Raw genomic sequence first — 21,009 nt, 5'->3', positions numbered from 1 at the left:
TTTAATAATAAAAATAAATGGTACAACATACTACTGGAGTAAAGGTAGAAATTCAGTTGATGAAAAATGAAGGGATAACATACTCTAGTGGTTGTATAGGTAAGTAATTATATATGTCTTTGTGTAAACTGTTACAAATGTGTGCTGTTTATAAGAAAATGCTTTTCAAAATGTCTCTATTAGTAGGCTACTTTTATTTTTACAGCATACACAGCTCAGACAGAGAAGAAGACAGGCCCTGGTACTCCTACAGATGCTCACGCCAGAGCATTATTGGTTTGCAATGGACCTTTAGAACATTATGACTTTCTGATTAAGCAAGAAGAGCTGAAGAATGATGAGCAACAAAGAAGAGTTGTGCAGCACCTGCAGAAGTTGCATGAGAGCCTTAAAGGCTACAGCATTGATTCAAAAAATCTTCTCTCAAAGGTGAGGCTTATAGTGATAAAAATGGTTTTTTTGCATTTATATTTGCTCATAAGAATGTGCTTAAAATACACAAGTTTCTGTCATTAGCATGAATCTTGTTTTTCCAGATAGGTCTTTACAGATACATTATTCTTCATATTCCAGTCTCTGTTCTTGCTTTTTTTTTGGTTTATAAAATGCAGTGGCACTCTAGAAGTAACCAAATTAAATATTATTGAAATAATTCTGCAAGAAAATCTGATATGGTTTTAGTCGTGTCCACTGTCTGCCTTTCCAAAATGTTATTTGCCTATAGGAGAGAGGGGCCTAATCTGGGTTTTAGTTCTCCAGCACAGATATTATACTCGTGTGTTTGAATTACATTAACTGAACACTGATGTTTTGTGTTTTAACAGATCTTTGATGAATAATTTCTACATCATACTGTAGATCAGATATGACTTTAAAAGGATTTTTTCCCATGTTGTTGTCTCTGGGTGAGGTGACAAAGAAGGCAGAGGTGTGATCTGTGCCCTGGTTGAGTTTTGGAGGAGCATCACAGCTTCTTTTCAAAGGATTGACAAAAGTTCAGACATATCCCTGTTGCACAGAGATTTGTCAATCATAGTCCCTTAGCATTAGTAGCTGTTAGCCTGCTGTTGCATCTCTGTAACTTTTCCTGGAAGCTCTTGATACAATGTTTTCCAGAGTCTCTTTGATGGTATTTCGTGTCTTGTTCTCATGCTATTCTCGGGTTGTTGCTGTTGTGGCCTTGCACCTGCAAATATTGATAGCATTGTTATGGTAGGCTCTTATGGGAAGCAGGGGACCCCTGGTGGCCTAGTGGTTAGCATGCGGGACTCACCGCTGCGACCCAGGTTCGAATCCCAGTCCCCCGGGCAGATGGAGCCCGTTAGCCCTGTGAGGCCATCCATCTATGAGAAGGTCACTCTAAACAAACCTACGTCCTGAGGACCTCACTGCCATTGTCCAAGCTTGCTTGGCCCCGGCAGATGAATCTTAGGATTAAAGGGTGGGCTCAGTTCAGCGCATGCTGTGTCTCACCTAAAAAATCCATTGGGCAGGCTGGAAAGGTAAAAGACCTTTCCCCCAATCTTCGTTCGCGAAGACTGGCCATTATTATTATTATTATGGGAAGCAACTAGAACTGGTGTGAGAATTCCCCCCTCAGCTTTCCTTGACCCTTGTTTTTGTAGATTTGAGTTTATATTCGAGAAAACCAAAGTACATAAGACATTTAATTAGGCCATCATAGATGTATACAGAAGCTGAACAACCAGTCAATATGCTTCATTTGCACCTGATTAACATACTGGAGTCAGCACAAATAGTCATAAGCTATGGTGAGGGGAAACAAGAACAGAGTGTTTGACTGAGTCTGATGATAAAAGTATAGTGCGGGGAAAAAAGTATGGCAAAATACACATTACCTTCATCATCTGCACTGGAGAGACACCCTGCCTCTAGAAGGAGTGAAACTGTCATTGCTCTTCCCAGCCAGCCTCAGAGTGTTTTTCTTGTGCTCTCTCTATTTCTCTTGCACCACTTTTGGTTTTATTAATCGTCAGAAGTAACTGTCACATTTACAGTCAATGTTTGCCATCATCTGCAGTCCTTGCTAACAAAGCTCCGTGTCAGCCTTTCTCAGCATTCGTTACACAACTCGCCTCCTCTCATGGGCGTAAATCTAAATATGTAACTCTATTGAACTTCTTACCTAACCATATACTTCCCATTACAACCCCAAATTCTCCTGTTACCTGGCACAAATACTGTATTTTGTTAACATGGCAAGCCCAGATGATGTAGCATGGGATCAGGGGAGCCAAAGCCTACAAGTCTCAAGTCCCTTAAAATGGCACACTGTCCTCTGACCTTTAGGTACTGAATGACAAGTTACCACTCTAAGGCTCTTGCAATGAATATTAGCTTCAAGGTGTGAAAAAAAGTAGAGAAGAGAACAGGTATTATATCTATAAATGGGCCTGTTTAGTACACTTATTAGTATAGCAGGGTGCAGAGCATTGGGACGTGCTTGCCTGTCCTCTCACTTGAATGCCTGAAACTTGGATATGTAGCTGCAGATAATATATTTGCTAATCATATGCTTGACTGAAAATGCTTTAAATGTCTTCCTGCCTCCTGATGGAAGGAAGGAGCTCTTTTTTTATTGAGAAGAAGCTTGAATGGGAAGTAATTCCATGGAGCAACAGTCAGGCACTCTGGAAGAAAAAACATGCAAGTACAGGAAGCAAAGTCCTAAGGCAAGACTGTTCCTAAAGGGCAATGAGTGTGTCTTTGGAAGGTCTGTTTTAGAAGCATCATCCTTATGGATCCCTTCCAACTTGAGATATTCTGTGACCCAACTTATGCAGAGGGCTTGGCCACATGATCCCCTGAAATCACTGCCAAGCCAAATCATTCAATGATTCTAACTCTGATGTGGGAATTGGAGCCAAACTGTGGTTTGGAGTATATTTTTGCCTGCTCTGGCGGATGAGTCATTTCATCACATTACTTACCTTTTTACTTTTGGGATTTCTTGAATTAATATTATTAAAAACATAAAAACAATGTATAAATGATAGATGTAGGTTAAAACTGTATGTTTATGGTATTTTAGAACACTTATTCATGTTGTATGTGGGTGTGTGCCTGTAAATTCATGTTGTCTTGATGCATTTGTGGGCTAACTCTTGAGTCTAAATCAGTCTCCTGATGCAATTTCAACAAGTACCAAATGAAAAATAGAAAATTCCTCTTTGAAAAATGGTTATGTCTTATCTTTGGTATCCAGAGCAATATGACAGCATACCTGAATGCAAACCTTTTTTGCTTAAGTGTAAGGAGTTCAAGCTGGAATCAGCTTGCCAAACTATTTCTGTAAGTGGAATCTAGCTGGCCAGAGTTATGTATCTTGAGAATTGTTGATATGAAAATTTCTTGGGTTTGGGGTTTGTTTTTCTTTTTCATCTATCTGGACTTCTTTTAATCTCTGATGTTAGGCTCATAATCTTTTAATTTGCCTATCTTGAAATTGTCTTATTGTGCCTGTACTGTAGAATAAGTCACTCGAAAGGGAGCCAGTTATCAGGTTTGCTCCTGTATTATTTTTGGACATACTGCCAGACTTTTATTCATTTTCATATTCTAGAAAAAATGTTATGATGAAAGCATTGGTCTTACTGTCAAACCTGAGGATCAGTAGGCTAAGCATTTTGATCTTTACTGGAAAACTGTTTTGGACATTCGGATATTAGGTTCTGAAAGTGCTGCCTTTGAGAATAGTTTTGAGAGCTGACTTGTGTTAACTGGAGGGCTCTGAATCACTGTTAGATTAGGTGTTTTATACTGGCTTTGTAGATCAACCATTGTGTGGGTTATATACTGATTCTTTCACTGGGAAGCATGAATAAGGAAGAAAGTCTGTATTACAGAGAACAAATACTAATCTTATTTTATTTAAGGAAATAAGTGCTACTTTTTCCCCTACATAACAGAGCTAATCACAATAAAACCAGACTGACTGACGCTTCCTTAAAAGGAAAAAGTCAAATGCCATTTTTTAAGATGAGAATGTGTTTTTCACTAGTTCATTTAAAGCACTCCACTTCTTTATTTAACATTGCTTGAATTCCATGCTTTAATTTTAAACCAGCTTTTAAAAATTGTTGCATGGCTCGTTGGTGGAACTAATGCCACAGTCAGTGAGAGGCAGCTGTAGAACTACTTGCTATTGGGGTGAGTGTTGTTGTAGTTTGAGGTTTTTCTTCTAGAGCTTGATATTTCTATGGAAATCTCAAGATGATAATCAAGGTTGAGCACTATAGTGCCATGCCATACATCAAAACTTCAGAAAAGGAGGAGAGCAGTGAATTTTGTGTAAATCTGTTAAAAGCCTAGCTTGTGTAATTAAATCAAATCATGATTCAGGCTGAAGAAGTCACAACAGCTTTGTTTCTGTTCTGTTGTCTTTGAGGATGTTATTTGCCAGTTCAAACAGAGCTCCTTTTGAGATAAATGAAGCCAAATAGAGTATGGATTAAATTCTAGTGCAGGCAAGGTTTTGCTTCAGCAAAGTTGTAATCAACATTCTTAATGAAAGTTTTCCCCAGAATAAGTCACAACTATGACTAGGTAGTTGGTAAAATCATGTGCTTGTCATATGTCTGCATCTGTTGAGGAGTTTCCTAAGTAAGCAAAATACCTGTTTTTCTATTGTGGACTTCCAGAGTAGGGATGCTGTTGCAGACTTAGTTCAGGTTTAGAGAGTAGAACTAAGGCTTTTCATGCCAAGAAGAGGTGATGGTGAGTACTGCTGTCTGGAATTGGCCTGGGTTGAATAGGATGTGTGTAGATTTATGAGTGGAATTAGTTCACCTAACTAGTAGAAGGCATGTCCATGGAGTACTAATGATACAGGGCACAGGTAAATCCCTTATTTGTGAATAGCTTGTTGGCACTCTCCTCTCATGAGGGCCTGGTACTTTCTAACTTTGAATATGCTTGGAAGTAAAAGATAAGCCTTATGTTTTTGTAACAGAACAGTTGGTTTCATTTTTCTTTTTGTACTTAATGGGCTTTAATAGATATAAATGAAACAAATGGTTGTATTTTAAATTATTTAAGGATTTATTTTAAAAAATCAAATACTTTACCAGTTATACTTAGTATCTTGTAGATTGACTTTTTGCTTTTTCAGGAGGTTTTTGGCAACTTGACTAGCCTACCTTTAGTATGAAATCTCCTGTGTTGAGAAGAGATTTATCTACTGGTAGCTTTTAAGAAATAAAAAAATAGTGGTCCTTGGCATTTCAAGTGTACTCATTTTTCCTGACTCTGTCATTGAAGAGAATGTGGTTGAGAGGCTGCATTGAAGAAAAGGGGGTGGTGGAAGAGAAGCATCTCTCAGCCTCTTCTGTAGTCTGATCTTCCTTATTTTATTGCCTGATTTCTTCTGTGATAAAATTGCAGAAGCCTCTTCCAAAATAGCAGTTATTCCAGAAATAGAAACTTCACACCCATGACAAGAATGGTCTGCTTTGGTTTTAATTTTGTTCTTCTTTTGTCACTTTTTGTCTAAATAGTTTTATTCAGTAAAATATGATAAAAGGAGGATTAGGGAGCAAATATTTGGATCAGATACAATAGAGAAGCATTTCAGTGTTTATAGAAGGGACTTATATTACCTCACAGGCCAAAGCTTTCTGAAATGAGTAGTTTGGGGCACGTACCATGACATCAACCATTTTAGTTCATGGTAATAAAACTCTGGTTTTTTTGTGATGTAGTTTTTTTGGGGCATCATCTTAGAAGGAATCTTAGGGAAAAAACAATTAGTCTTGCTGCCAACTAAGTAGGCTTCTGTTTTTCAAAATTATTGCTCAAATTTGAACAAGGACTTTGATCTTCAACTTGGTGAAGGCATGACCTTGTATGTTGAGATATTTTGAGATCCTCTGAATTGCAGTTCAAGGCTGTACGAGTTTGCACGGACATTTCAGATCTCTAGCTTTTCAAAATAATACCAATTGGGACTTCTTAAGAGTTGTTGAGTTGCTGTACTAATGACTTGAAATAAGCTCAATTATAAGTGAGGTCATGTTTTGAAAAGAGGTATGAACAATAGTAAACACCGTTCAAGACCTTGAAAATGTCTTCAGCTACAAGAGCAACCGAAAAGGAGCTTGAAAGAGTGGGAGAAAGAGGCAATTTTGTTAGCATTTAAGGGAGACTTGTCTCTTGAATTTTGCATATTTTAATTAACCACCTTAGTAGCCTAACCATCTTAAAAGTTTTTCAAATCAGAGTGTAAATATTCCCAGGAAATGAGTTGCTTGCTTCTGGTGTTTGAGCGTGGGAGAAGGTGGGAAGATGTTGCATGTTATTGAAGATATTTAAGAAAGAATAAGAAGTTGTCAGAATGAAGGAGATGTTCTGACCAGGTCAATTCCTTAGATGAGGTAGGATATTGTTTGATTGAAAGTGAAGTTTAAACAAAGAAAAAATCTGATCTGATAGGATCAAAGCAAGGCTTGCAGTTTTGAAACAGAAATGTGTAAAATGGGGCTTTGAGCAATCTGGTGTAGTGGAAGGTATCTCTGCCCCTGGCAGGGGGTCTGGAACTAAGTGATCTTTAAGGTCCCTTCCAACCCAAACCATTCTGTGATTCTATGAAAACATTTTGATAACACAGAAGAGAATTCTGTAAATCTGGGGATACTAATGTTTGTATGATCTTGTGGAAGTGTAAATATTTTTAAGATATGAATCATTTTCAAATTAAAATCTGTAAGTCAACTATCTATAAAAGGAAAAAAGGCTTCTGCTGTAGCGTGTCTTGATGATAATGAAACTGTGAAGCACTGAATTTATGCTTTCTGAAGTTATTGCAAAGAATGTTGTGGGAATTAAGAAACTTGGAGGACTCAAGCATTTGACATATTTGAGGTGATGCCCCTGGGGAGCCTTTAAAACTTATGTATAAACATTTCAAAATTGTCCCCTTCATACTCAAATTTTGTGCATCACTTATTATCTCTGGGTTAGTACATTCTAAATATTAACTTTAACATCCTTAAATCTTATTATTGTTGCAAAAGAAAACGTTCTGTCAACAAATTGAACATTATTATACCGAGACCCCAAATATTCGTCAGGATAATATGGGAATGAGGAGTGAGGAGAAGCTCATTCATTTAGTTTGTCTTCCTACATTTCCTACTTCTCGCTCTTCCCTCCCTGAAATAAACTAGACTGTCCTTATTTTAGGGTAACTGGAGGATCTTTTGCATTAGTTTTCTCCCCCTCCTTCTTTCAGAGTGTGTGTTTGAATAGAAGCAAGATCAGTCTTCTGCTTTCTTTTCCCTCACATACCATTGACTTTCCTGACTGCTCGCTGTGCTTTAAATTGAATCAAGAACATTGATGGGATTTTAGCAGAAGTTGTTCTTTTTCTTACACAACTCCCAGAAGATGCATTAAAATAATTTAAAAAAAAAAGGAAAAATCCATTTTATGATTATGCAGAATAACTTGAGATTGGTAGGATGTCTGAGTTTTCAGTATTAAAAATCTACTAATCAAGTTTACTTTTTAAAAATAAAATATATTTCAAGAAAAAAACCCCAAAGCAATAAAACAACCCAAGAATATAAAAATACATTCTTAGCATTATACAGTACCTGACAGGAAGTGATTATACTGAAGCGATCAATAGTGTCACTTTTGGCAGAAGTATATGTAAAATATTTCCTACAAACTTCTTGAATTCCTCAAAGAGGACGAGAGGTTTTCTGACATTTGATTTGCTTTTAGAGATGACCAGCTTAAGCAGATGTGTTTGAATCTGCCACAGTAGCCATCCTTTTCAGCAACTAGATATCACTCAACAATTTTTGTCTTCACAGGGAAGCTAATTTCATTTTTTAAATCAACCAGAAATTGATTTAGACTTTTATGGAGCCCAAAGCATTATATTTATTTCCGTTAGTCAAAACCCCTTTTTTCTGTAACGGGTTTTCCAGAAATAAATATGCCTAAAAAGACAAATATGAAAATGGTTAAATGTAATTAATAAAAAATTTGCAGTGAAATACTTGTTCTGGTTGTATAACCTTTACAAAGACAAGTAAAGCTGTACTCTAAACAGATTTATTTTTCTAGCTTGGTGTCATTCCTTGTGAGAGTGCAAATCAGATTGATACAGCCTTTCTGTGAAATAAATTGAATGTGATAATCTTTTGTCTTGTTAAAATGATTGTTGTTAATATCAAATTAAAACCAAAGAAATTGTTATGAATGTCTTTCTTTTGGATTTTTTTCCATTCCTCCTTTCTTTGCTGTGTAACTTTGAGCATCAGTAGTTTTACTGAGTGCAAGCTCTTAAAAAGTACACAATGAAAAATATTCAACAGTTAAATTGTCTTGCAGTGCTTTGAAAGCACTAGCAAATAGTTGCAATCTTATCTATTAATGGAATGGTTTCAGAACATCTGAAACCCTGTCCAACCACAGATTGATGATACAAATTTTTTATTACCCTATTAATATAGCTTAAATGAAATCCAAAAGAGGATCTTATGTAAGAGTCATGCTTGGATATTTTCTGAATGAACTGGTACTCCAGACCTGAGATGTTAGGCTTCTACCTTTTGGTCATGAATTTTCTTTGCTATTCAATTAGTGTCTTACTGCTGACTCCTCTATTTCTTTAACGTGGCACTGTATTTTGAAGAAGTGCTTTAGGTTGAAGTTGTTTAGCAATTACCCAGCTCCAAATGAGACCCCTGGGTTGCAATTTTAATATTCTTCTGTGTTGCCTCACCCCATAGAGCTCTGAAAGTGGAGCCCTTTAAAATAATCAAATACTCTTCTGCAGTGTTTTTGCGGATATCAATTCATTTTCATGGATTTGATAGAATTTTTGTTAAGATCTCTATCTTTTTAGAAAGTGTTTTGTTTTTAGAATTATACTTGGAAGGGGCTATGCACGATACTGGGGAGGAGAGGGAGAGGACTATTTCAAATGGAAAGTCTTGGTGTTATTTTAAGTTTTTCCATATGTACTTGAGTAAAATAGAATAAACCATGAGGTGTCACAATATGTGTCCTGAATAATATTAAGAAATTTAAAATTTTTAAGCAGTGTTCGTTCCAGATAAAAGTAACTCACTTGAAAAAATGGTTAATAAAAGGCAAACTTTTGAAAATATTTTTTTAGATTTTTATATATTTATGCATATACACACACAGGCATATGTATATAGGTACCTATTTTTACTGTGACTCCATTTATTTTAATAATGTTTAAACCAGAGATGATTCTGCATTTAGGATTCAAAGCTGAGAGAAAGAGGTCTTACAATGCTCACTGGCTTTGCAATACTGATTTTCTGAATCCTATGAGTTTGTATCTTTAGCAGAACTGCTCTAATAGGTATATAGTGCATATATCTATGAATACTATTAATACTGCTTAATTTGATATCCTTTTTTCTAGAACTGTTTAAATGGCTTAATGAGGGAAAGGATTTGTTTTGATGATGATAGATTGGGAAATATTAAATCATATATATATATATATACATTATATATACATATATACATATATATACATTATATATAAATCATTATATATATATTATATATATATATATACATATATATATATAGGCATGTGTGCTAGGACTGGGAATGGGGATATTTTCAAAATGATCTGGAAAAAAGACCCAACCAAACCCTGCATGTGTGTTTTGCCTCTTTTATAGAATTCACACAAATACAACATTGATTGCCTATCAATTCTGAGCTAATGATTTATTCAAGATTGCACTTTGCTAGCTAGTGCTACTTTTATGGTTAAGTGTAGCTACTTCCTTACTATACCACAGCAATATGTTTGCTTTTATTTTACCCCATATCCATATTTATTCTTTTTCTCTTGACTTGCAGCTCCTTGCCAAAAACAAACCCCCAAAAGGTGTTTATGTCTATGGAGATGTTGGTAAGTTTCATTTACATCCAATGGAACTTTCTCTAATGCATGTCTCTTCAAATTCTGAACTGTCTAAAAGCTTTATGTTTATGTAGCTTTATTGCTTTAATGAATTTTACAGGATTAGTTTTCTTCCACATTATGATGCTATTTAATACAATAACAGTCTGAATCCTGGAAACTGTTTGATTGGGCCACATTATTATGTGTAGTTTTCAGTGTTACCCATTCCCTAATATTTAAGAATGCAATTTAAGAATTTGGGAAGTAATTGTGGAGGCCACCAGAGAGAATTGATATATTCTAGTTGCAACAGTGCAGCATGAAATCATACTTGCTTTCCGGAGGAAATACTAAGGATGTTTTCTGGATGTATGTGGAGTAATTTGTGCAACCTTTGGGCCATCTCTGTATGAATCAAAAATTTAAAACAGAAAAATAAAAATGCAGTTGTTCCAAGTTTTTGAACAGAAAACATAACTGTTCTTCACAGCAGTCTGGTCTTGTACTTACTCTGTGGAAGACTGTTGTTGAATTAATTCAAAGCTATCAAACAATCATTGTTGTAAACAGTACATACTGTACTTTAATTACCGGTTGAGTACTTTTTATTGTTTTTATTTGAAGGCACAGGAAAGACAATGGTGATGGACATGTTCTATTCTCACTTAGAAGTAGAAAGAAAAAAGAGAGTCCATTTTCATGGTTTCATGTTGGATGTACACCAGAGTAAGTGCAGACACGGGTATTGACAAGAATTTTATGAAATATGGTATCCATAAAAAGGTCTGTCTCATTCTTATGTTCATAATAATCACTGTAATTTTATTCAAGTATTTAAGGAAAAAAAAAAGGTAAAAAATAGGAGAAATGTTGAAAGATTTTAGCATTGTCTGTCAGACCAGTATAGATATTAATTGCATATTATTTCTCAAATATCTTTTCTGAAAGAGATATATATATATACCTGATTGTATAGAAACTTGGGTCTGTTGTTTAGGATGAAATTCTTAACTAAATGTTTTCCAGTTATCAATTAGCTTATGGGGAATCTGAAGAAGGCAATTGCTAAAACTGAAACTGGAAAGGTTAAACTCCATCTGCGTTTTGAATAAAGAATAACTAAATCAGGTATAAATGCCAAGGAGAATGGAAACTATTCTGGTTGATTAACTTAGTAATACTATGAGTAATTTGGAGGAAAAAATAATAGAAAGAAGTTCATCCTAAGTTTCAGAAAATTTTCTGACAGGGTGAAAAGGCACTTTGTTTTGACAGAGATGCTGTTTTAGATATTCTAAAATTTGCTTCTGTTTCTGAATTCTATGACCTTATATGACTGTGAAATTGTTAACTATTGCTGTAATTTACAAATGTTGTGACAGCTACATTTTTCTTGCGAGGCTTTCATCAGTGTAAACAACCTGAGCCACTTCTAGTGCTCACTTTTCTATCATCACTGGGTCACTCCTGAGATTTTCTGTTTACGTTTTTTGTCATTTGTGCTTGATCTTAACAAAGATAGCTTCCTACTGCAGAGTCATTGTTTTCCAAATGTTTGTTTGTAGTCAAATGCAATACAATCCATTAGACAGTAAAGTATGGATATAATAATCTTACCTTATGCCAGTGTCATCATCTTCGCATTTTAAAGCATAACGGTGTTGCTATGTCTGCATTCTTTTAACTAAATGCATTCTAAGAATACCTTCAGAGCAAGATAAATCTGTAATTAATATCTGTTTATAAAAGATAAGGCATAGGTGCATAGCATTCAAGACTTCTTTGACTTTTGTTTTATATATTCCTAAACAAAAAAATATGAATCATAGAATCTGTGAACTTCTAACTGTTGCCTGGATGTGGTTGAAAACTGTTTTGCCCTCCTGAAACTAGATTAAGTTTGAAGCTTTCTTATTTTTACTAGACTGGGCTAGCTTTTATTTGGTAGCTAAATAATTTTGTTCTTCCAATCTTAGAAAAAGAAATAAGACATATTTTGTTCTTTTCTGTTTTATCAATTAAGGAATACATCGCCTTAAGCAGAGCTTGCCAAAGAGAAAGGCAGGATTTATGGCCAAATCATATGACCCAATTGCACCAGTGGCAGAGGAAATAAGCAAAGAGGCTGCTCTCTTATGTTTTGATGAATTTCAGGTAAGAAGTCAGAGATTACTCCTTTGCTTCAAGGGAAACTACATAAAATTACTTTTGATCTTAAAATATGACACTTGTTACTGCTAATATAATATTTGAATCACTGGCCAGTAGTGAACTGTGGAAGTTGAAGAGTGTAAGTCATTTCACAGTTTTGAAGATGGCGGGGATTTGGGGTTTTTTTCCACAGTAGATAAGATGCAAGTTGGCGGTGTAAGTGCCCTTATAATGCTTTTGTTTACCAATCTGTTTATTGATCCTACAAGGAGGAATTAGAGTTTGTCTGGAGGCTCATGAATACTTCAGGGCAGGGGCCATCATCCTGTACTGAGTCTGTCCAGTACCACCTGATACTTGCTTGGCATGCCTGGTCTTTGCTGTAGTTCGTATAATGCTACAAAATACTCTCTGTGATTAAGGATATGTAAATAACACGTCAGATTCAACCTAAATTCTTTCCTAGAATTATTGAAGTCTTTGGCATGACTGTGCCAGATTATATCAACTAGCATTTTAAGAAACTTTCATTTAATTAAATATGAAAATTAAAATAAGCTTATAAAATGATCTTTGCACAAGCTAACTTGATTGTTTCATTTTAAATAGTTGTGAATTTTGTTTTAAGGGCACATCACAAACTTAAGTGTAAAATTGCTTTATTTATTAGTAAAGAAGCTAGAGGTATTTGGCAGTTCTAACCAGCTGAGGTTTTTTTTTTAATTTAGAGAGAAAATGCAGAACAAGATAAGAACAGATCTATATTAGTTCTCACATCACTGATAATAAAAGAATAATCTATTAACTGTAAATTATCTGTGTTATGCTCTTAAATGAATACATTTCTGAAATGGATGGAGCAATTTATATTTGCTGGCTGTTATTTTACAAGTGTGTGCACCCGAGGAAAATAACTGTTTTGTAATTGGCTCCCACGAAGGGGATTTTTGTAAAGTAGTAGTAGTTCTTGTTTTAAGTTACTCTTCCATTTTTCATCTGGGGGTAGTCCTTTGATCTACGGTTTCAGAATGTGTGGGCTCATTGCAATTGCTGCTGTTTGATCATTTAATTTATGCTTTATCTATTGAATATGAATGCTGGGCTCCCGAAACTTGAATATAAAATCTAAATACAGAGACAGTTGTATTTACACTATGAAGAAATGGGAAGGTTTGGAGAAGGAAGTATTAACTCTCATGTCATTAAATGCTCAAATTGTAGAAAGAGGTGGTAGCATATATTAGTGTAAATACCTGCTTTTCTGTATAAGTGCCCACTGCTTTTGTGTCCTGGTATTGCTGTGTTTCCAGACTGCCTGTCATGTTTCCACATTTTAAAGAGAGAGACTGGTATTTTTCGTTTCCGGATTGATTGCCTGCTCCCCCTGCTGACTTGCTTGCGGTACATCAGTGACTTCAGTTGGAAAAATCATCTAGTTTTGTCAGTCCGTTGCAACTGGGAAATTAATACAAGAACTATATTTTTAAAAGTGTTTCTAAGACTTTGCATTCATATGTGAATTTTTAAAATCTACTTGTTCTGCGTGTACTAATTGTCTAAATTCACAGATTTCTGAATGGCTGGATTTCTTGCCTGATTTTCTGTAGCATGGAACTCCATACAGGTTTTGCCTACTGAAGAGGCGTTACAGCTTTCTTAAATTTTGCAGAAGGCACTGATTTTGGGATAGGAAGCCTTCTGCTTAAGTAATCATAGAGTAGTCCAGTGACTGGACGAGCAGCTTACGTTAATAATAAGGAGTCATATTTAATTCAGGATGTTTGCAGCACATTTCCCCAGTGGAACTTGTGGCTGTATTTCACTGCAGTCTGATTTACTCATAACTAAAGAATTTACTAGATTAAAATGATACTGAAAAGAGCTGGAGACTCAGAACAGGTACGGCTCTGACTTGCTGACAAAGTGACTCTCTGTCTTGACAGATGGAAAGTGAAGATGGGCCTATAGTGCTTTGGCAAAATAATTGTGTGTACAGGCAACATCAAAAAAATTACTGAGATTTGCTTTAAACACTTCATGTTGCTTTCAGATACCTGTTGGACAAAAAAAAGGAAACAAGCTGAAATTATGTATTTATTTATCTTAAGAACAGAAACATGGACATGTTGTAAACGGGGACAGCAAAAAAATATTGTTAATGCTCATATTTCAGAGGAAACCAAATGCAGAACTTCAGAAGACGAAAGCCTTGCTTAGGTTGCCATTTTATCTTTGACAGTGGGCTAAAGCAAGGCAGAAATATTCGGAAGTGAATCTTCCTGCAAAGCCTAGAAAACTGTCAAGCAGCTGAAGAATTGACTAACTGACGTAAAAAAATATTACAGTACTTCTTTTAAAAGTAGCGCTTCTGTGTTGTATTAAAAAAATTACTATGTTTTAAATGTTTCGTTTAGCAAATACTGTGTGATAGACAGGACCTTAGCGATGGCACTAAGCTTGTGTGTCTATTTTGAAGCAGGATTTTGTCAGCATTTTACCTGAGTCACAGGCTCTCAGATTATTAAAGCATTGCTACTTCTTACTGATCTTTGTCATACAGTTTACTGTAAATGTTAACGTCTTCTTTTTTTTAGTCACAAAAGTCTTAAGCCATTCTAAAAATGTGTCCTCATTTTGAAGAAAAACCCTAGAATTATGCCATTTGTAGTTATAGTTTTGATGTTTTAGAACACAGAGGTTGGCTAGTAAAGAGTCCAGTTATTGTTTAGTGATCAAATAACTATACACAGGTAATTAGAAGGTCTAATTTTGGCATGGGACTGTAACCTGTGTTAGTTAGTATTGAAAATGAAAACAGAATCCCTACTTCTTGGGAAGCTGAGTGATCATGCAATGCTAGTCTTAATATGCCATCAGTACCATTTGGATTTAAAGTGAACTACAATTTAGGGAATTTTTACTAACCTGCATTCTATTAAAAGCCTCTAATAAAAATTAGGCTCTTATTTTTGTGCTAATACTAATTACTGATAATACATGCTTATGTTTGCCATTCATTACATGGCAATGTACCAATCAGTGGCTGACTGAATCTCAGGCACTTACACATGTAAATTAACTATTAGTCTAGTGTTTTTCCTTCTTTTTTCTTCTTCTTCTTCTTTTTTTTTTTTTTTAACGTGAGTTATAATGGAAAGCAGCACTATGTAATAAAAATCTTTCAAATGCATGAAATTTCTGCATTCTCTCCATTAGCTGGCTCTCCTTATTGGTAATTTGTAGCCTTTGCTTTTCTTATCTGTTTCAATGAATGCTGGATACAGTAAAAAACCACGAGAACTTACAATCTTTAGTTACTGTCTCCTACCTGCTTTACCCTGTAGAATTTTTTTTGTCTTTCCCTTTGTCTTTATGGATTACATAAAAAGAGCTCATATTTGCATTCTGGTCCTCAAAATGGCTCTTGCTTTTTGACAGAGCTTTCAAGAACTTTTTTTGTTGTTTAGGTTTTTTTGTAATGGAGTTCAGAATTCTGCATCAAATAACAGTTCTTATTAATAAAAGGATGTTATTCTTTTGTTTTATGAGCACTTATATTCTTTCACTCCCTGTTTTCTAAAGGTAGCATGCTTTGTAGTATTGTTAAACAAAAAAGTTTGTAACACAATGACACATAGTAGATTTTTAAAACTTGGCTTTTGGGTTTGCTTTGTGATACAACAAATTGAGTTACTCCTAATATGCACATCTATAGTGATTCCTTGTGTGTCTTGTTCTTTAGGAATGGGGGAAGTTCCTAAATGTTATTATTCAGAAGAAATAAATTACTGATAAGTGATGCATAAGCAGATATATTAGGCATACAGTACAGTACAGAGTTACTATATTTTTTTTAATATCAGATCTTAGTGAGCAGAGATGTGCAAATCCGAGGGGTGTGTTACAGATAATGTAAAAGTTTGGTTTTTAAAAAGGAAAGAAAAAAAGTCCCTATTAATGCATTATATGGAACCAAATAGAAGTCGTCTTTGGAAGAAGGAAACTAGTGTTTGTATATCATTCATTAAGAACATTATTGCTTCCAAACTAGCTGTTAGAAATGCAACCTAAGTCCTTTACTGTCTCTACCGTAGAATTATCTCCTTTTTTTCTGCCTAGAAAGGTCATTTAGAAATGTGAGAATGATGGGAGGTGGAGGGGTGTGGAGTAGAGTCAAAAATTATACTGGTTAAAACATTTCTGTACATGTATTACTATCACAGCATGCACATCTAAGCTGGTGAAAGCACAGCAAACTGTCAGTCTATTGTGTGATGAGTATGTGTAACTCTCACTGTGCCACCACTGGTTTATTTCCTCAGAGTCAGGGTCTGTTTTGGTAAGTCAAAATGCAACAAGTGTCTATTTAATAACCACAGGGAATGCAGGAGAATCAAGTGTAATGATCATAAAGGTGGTTTATGTATTACGGTTGCTGATCTCAGCTGGTGAACTCCTATAAAATATGAATTACTGTTGTAACAAGGCGCTTTTTTATCTGAAAAACTTACTACATTTTTTTCATTTGTACAGAGTGGTTTCTGTTTCCTTTTATTTCTTGGTACTAGACAGCAAGTTTGTTGAGCTAAAATTAAGATCTTTAAAGAAATTTTACTTAAAGGATTATTTTTTTCCTCTGTCTATCTGTTTTTTCCTCCTTCCCCCTCCCCAGTATCGCTTGTCCTACCCATTTTTATTTTTCATTCGTGTTTTGCGCCTGAAGGTTAGAAGAGGCTGACTGTGCTGGAAGTGACTGCCTGCCTTTTGATTATTCATGGACAGTAATAGAAGGCACTTAAAAAGAACAATGAAATTGCTTATTTTTGTGATGGGCCATCTGTTGAATTGTTTTTTGCAACAATCACACAATGGTATCTATGTCATATCATTCTATTTTCAACAGCAGCTGATTATGTATAGTTGGCTACTTGTCTTTATTTCTGAAGTCCCATGACCATTTAAATTCACCTCTGCAAACCTTTGCCTCAAAGGTAATAGAAATGTAAAACAGCCTGTGTGTATTTGCTTTCTGTTTTCTGGTTTTTTTTCATGTTGCTTCTAATTAAGTAGGCCTCTTAAATGTTTAGGTCTGTTTTCTGTGTCTCCCACCTGTAGTTTTATAATAGAAGTTAACATGGAATCATTTAGCAATTGGTAAAGAAATGGTGGAGTTCCTCAATAAAGAGTGGGCAAGTTTTGAAAGACTGTGGTACATTTGCTGCTTATTAATTATCCCTTTTATTTTTTTCTCACCAAGCAATAATTAGAATCTTTCTCCAATGGCTTTCACTAACAAGCATTTTTCCTAGCTACAAAGCCACTTGCAGATCTATTGCGGCAGAAGCTGAAAGCAAGATAAAACAAATGTGTTGTCTTCTACAGGTCACTGACATTGCTGATGCCATGATTCTGAAGCAGCTTTTTGAAAATCTCTTCCAAAATGGGGTTGTCGTTGTGGCAACATCTAACAGGCCGCCAGAAGGTAAAAACAAACATGCTACTGGTATTATCCAAATACAATGAATCTCAGTATCTTACAAAACAATTGTAGTAATATCATGCAGTATTTAATACTTACAAAATCTCTAGTCTGCAAGAATCTGAGATATTCTGGTTTGCCCTCTATTTTTTCTTGTTCTTAAGGAAGAAAGATTTTTACTAAGTCATACTCCTCTCTTCTCTCAAACTCAAGGTGTTCCTTCCCCTGTCACTCCCAAATCCTTCCATGTTTTCTGATCTCCTCTACTCCATCCAAACCAGTGGAAGGGTATTTGGGGACAGGGATGTTGAGGAGGTGTAAAATACTGCCTATTTTAGATGTATGCTAGAATAGGAAAAGACCATATTCTGCAGAAGAGAGGGGAAATGAGAGTACAATCCTTCCCAGTTTTTAACTCAGGAACTTGCAGACTTGATCCATCAGCTCAAAGCAGAACCCGTTATCAAGATGCCATTCTTAAAGCCCAGTTTGAGTTTACTAGCTGTTTCCATTTCTAACTTTTTTTAGAATAACTAGTCACTGGTAGTTACTAGCTAGGTAAATCCTTCTACGAAGTGCCCAAATCTGTTTGGGTTTTAACAATTGTAATTTTTTATAGAGCAGAAAGATATTTGTATAATGTAGCATTAGCAGTTAGCATAATACATAATTTCTGTGCAACTTTTAGATTGATTAATTTTGAATGTTTGCAAAAAATACTGAAGAGTTACAGTATTAACTGTAACTACCAGTTAATACTTCTACCCAAATTAATTAAAAGACAATCACTATAGATTTACAATGCACCTTATCTTAGAAAAAAAGAAAGGAAAACCAAATCCACCCAAAGGTTTTTAGGTTTTTACTACAGGGTTTAATAATTCCCTCTTGGCTTATTTTACTTGTTTGAGCAAAGAAGATGAAATCATAACTACTGTAACTGGGTTAACTACAGATAAACTGGATACCTTACTCAGTTGAGAGCCATCCTTGTGTTTTTGGAGCACTGCTCTTTGAAGTTCAGGAGAAATTTTTATCATAACTTGGGAATTGTATCCAACATCTTAAATTGAGGTATCAGTTTGTGACCATTATTGTCCTATGGGGTTTTTTAATGCATATTAAGTCACTTTAGCAATCCAAAAGCCACGCACTTGTTCTAGCTGCCCAACAGAGAATGTCAAAAACAGCATCTCCAGAACTGAACTATGTTGTAGTCCAGGTGTTGGTCAATGCCTGTCTCTTCCCTTGTCACTATTCCTGCATGCTCACGGCATGTCTAAAATCCTCCCACAGGAAAGAGAGTTGAGTTACTGTAGTATGCCACATCAAGGTTTAAGAATGAATGGAGATATTTGTTTCCTGTCGATACAAAGAGGAAAAGTGACTTTTTCATTAGAGAGCAGATGTATCGAGCTGCTGAACATTAGTGCTATGCTTAACTGTGTTGAACTTCTGCCCTAGGGGGATATGAGGGGAAATATTGAGGTGCAGTATTTGAGGAATCCTGGCTTCATTTCTCCACCAAAATTACTGTTTACTTTCTCATCCTCACAAAACAGAGACATTATACAGAACTCACAACCCTACTAATTAAAAGACCTAACAGGAATAGCTATCTAATAGGGTTGTTACATGTTCACTAATCTTTGCAAGTGAATATGCAATTGCTATACACTTTTAACAAATGTATAGCCATCCTGATTTGCAGAGTTGTGGATGAGCATGATACATGGCTTCCTACAGCTTTGTTAGTAATTAGGTGTGGAATCTCCTTCACTGATAATTTTCCTAAATATTTCTGTGTACATATCCAATTTTGTGAAAACCATTCTGTAGGTGTTGTGTTGGTGTGTCATGCATGCTGCATCTTCTGTCCAGTGTGAGGTGTTGGCAAAGCATAAAAGCTTTAGCATAGGTGTAGCCTTCAAGCATTATGGGGAATATAAGTCATAATCATAACCTGGAATGGTCTTTATGTGGAGTTCTTGTGATATCTCTACCAGGTGTCTGCATTATCTTACTCATTCCTCCCATCAGTTACAGGTGCTTTACTGCCTTTTTATAAGGCTTCCTAATATTAATGAAACAGAGCAGCTCATCATACAGTTTAAGTGGTTACATTTTGAAAGAAGTCATTTTCTTGTGAACTTCTTGGGCAGTTGGATAACTTCCAGAGAAGATAAGTTTATGTTGTATAAATATATGGTGATAAATAAGACCAAAAATGCTGCTTTGCAGTTGTTTTTGTTAATTTGTGTTTTCTTTGAGTACAGATCTGCATTTCGTTACATAACATCTCATTTTTTTAAATTTAGGTTGTATTTTTAGCAACTTTACCCAAGTTAACATAATAATTTAATTTTCATTTTTTAGCCTTGGGGGTAACCCTTTTTCTTGCTTTGGAAAAGGGGGGTGTACCTGGCAGAATTGCTAGAAGATAAAGTATACCACAGTACACTGAAAAAGAATGATGCTGACTTTGTAAACTCAAATTGTGTATTTTTAGTTTATGTGGGGGTTTTGCCCTCTGCCAAATACTCAGGATTTAGCATCATACCCAGCATTACAAATGATTTTTATAACCTTACTTTAAAACAATGATAGTCTAATTTCTTCTGTTAGAATCAGTTTTATGTCATTAGAGATCTAAATCATTTTTTCCTTCCCTGCCTTTTTCAGGCTTCCTCAGGATGTTCCTTTCTTCCTTAAGAATGTATTGAATTTTCATACAGTAAAAGAAGAGAAATCAATTTCAGCTCTCCTTTTCTGCCTTTTGTTCCTCTTCCTGTCTCTAGCAACACTGAGTTTTATTTGCTAGACTAGAAGACAAGCTGACATGGTTATTAAGACTAAGTAGCAAAATGGTACTGATTTTCTTTCTTTCAGATCTCTATAAAAATGGTCTTCAGAGAGCTAATTTTGTACCATTCATTGCTGTGCTGAAGGTAAGGAGAGCCACCTGTTAGATGCCTTTCGGTTTTCCCTGTTTTATTAATAAATTAGAGATTCGTACAGGATTGCTTTGATGCTGGTTTCCAGATTATATATATGCTTAACATATCTTGAAAGCTGGACATTTTTAGTATGACAAATAGTTGTCTTTTGGACTAAGGCAGCAGAATTTGTTTGTTTGGATAAGACTTTCTTGCTGGCTGGTGTGTGTATGCTGTATAACATAGTATGCCTCTAACATTTGCGATGTACTTGTGGACATCTTACATTTATCATGCTACAAAAACTTCCTGTTTCTTCGATTTAAGGAAAGTAGTGTTTGTTCTGTACCCCTCAATTGCCTTGTTTCTGGGTCTTTCTCATGTGTAAGTAGTTTTTTGAATGGCTAATTTTGAGGCTTCGTATAATGTTCAACAAGGAGCAGCTCTGAAGCTTCCTCGAGTCTGCATGTTGTAGTGTGACAGGTCAAAAACTGTAATTGCTTCATGTAAATTAA

General features: G+C 35.4%; 1 protein-coding gene across 4 annotated transcripts in view; it reads left to right on the top strand.

Moving 5' to 3' along the window:
- Positions 1-21,009, top strand: part of AFG1L (AFG1 like ATPase) — a 65,011-nt gene that overhangs the window by 6,545 nt on the left and 37,457 nt on the right. For 3 of the 4 annotated variants that reach the window (XR_003535940.1, XM_027693724.1, XM_027693732.1), the window contains 6 exons: positions 206-429; positions 9,883-9,934; positions 10,553-10,654; positions 11,952-12,082; positions 17,462-17,561; positions 20,448-20,506. Coding sequence is in view for 3 of the 4 variants with exons in the window: in XM_027693724.1 (XP_027549525.1) it covers positions 206-429; positions 9,883-9,934; positions 10,553-10,654; positions 11,952-12,082; positions 17,462-17,561; positions 20,448-20,506 (668 nt within the window). In the remaining variant the exon portion in view is untranslated. The remainder of the gene's footprint in view (positions 1-205; positions 430-9,882; positions 9,935-10,552; positions 10,655-11,951; positions 12,083-17,461; positions 17,562-20,447; positions 20,507-21,009) is intronic. The other variant, XM_027693740.1, reaches the window with a different exon arrangement.

The sequence above is a fragment of the Neopelma chrysocephalum genome, unplaced genomic scaffold (genome assembly GCF_003984885.1).
Source record: "Neopelma chrysocephalum unplaced genomic scaffold, ASM398488v2 Primary Assembly neopelma1_23, whole genome shotgun sequence".
In the NCBI taxonomy this organism is placed as follows: domain Eukaryota; kingdom Metazoa; phylum Chordata; class Aves; order Passeriformes; family Pipridae; genus Neopelma; species Neopelma chrysocephalum.
The sequence above is the reverse complement of the archived record's forward strand: the minus strand, read 5'-3'. Positions and strand labels throughout refer to the sequence as shown.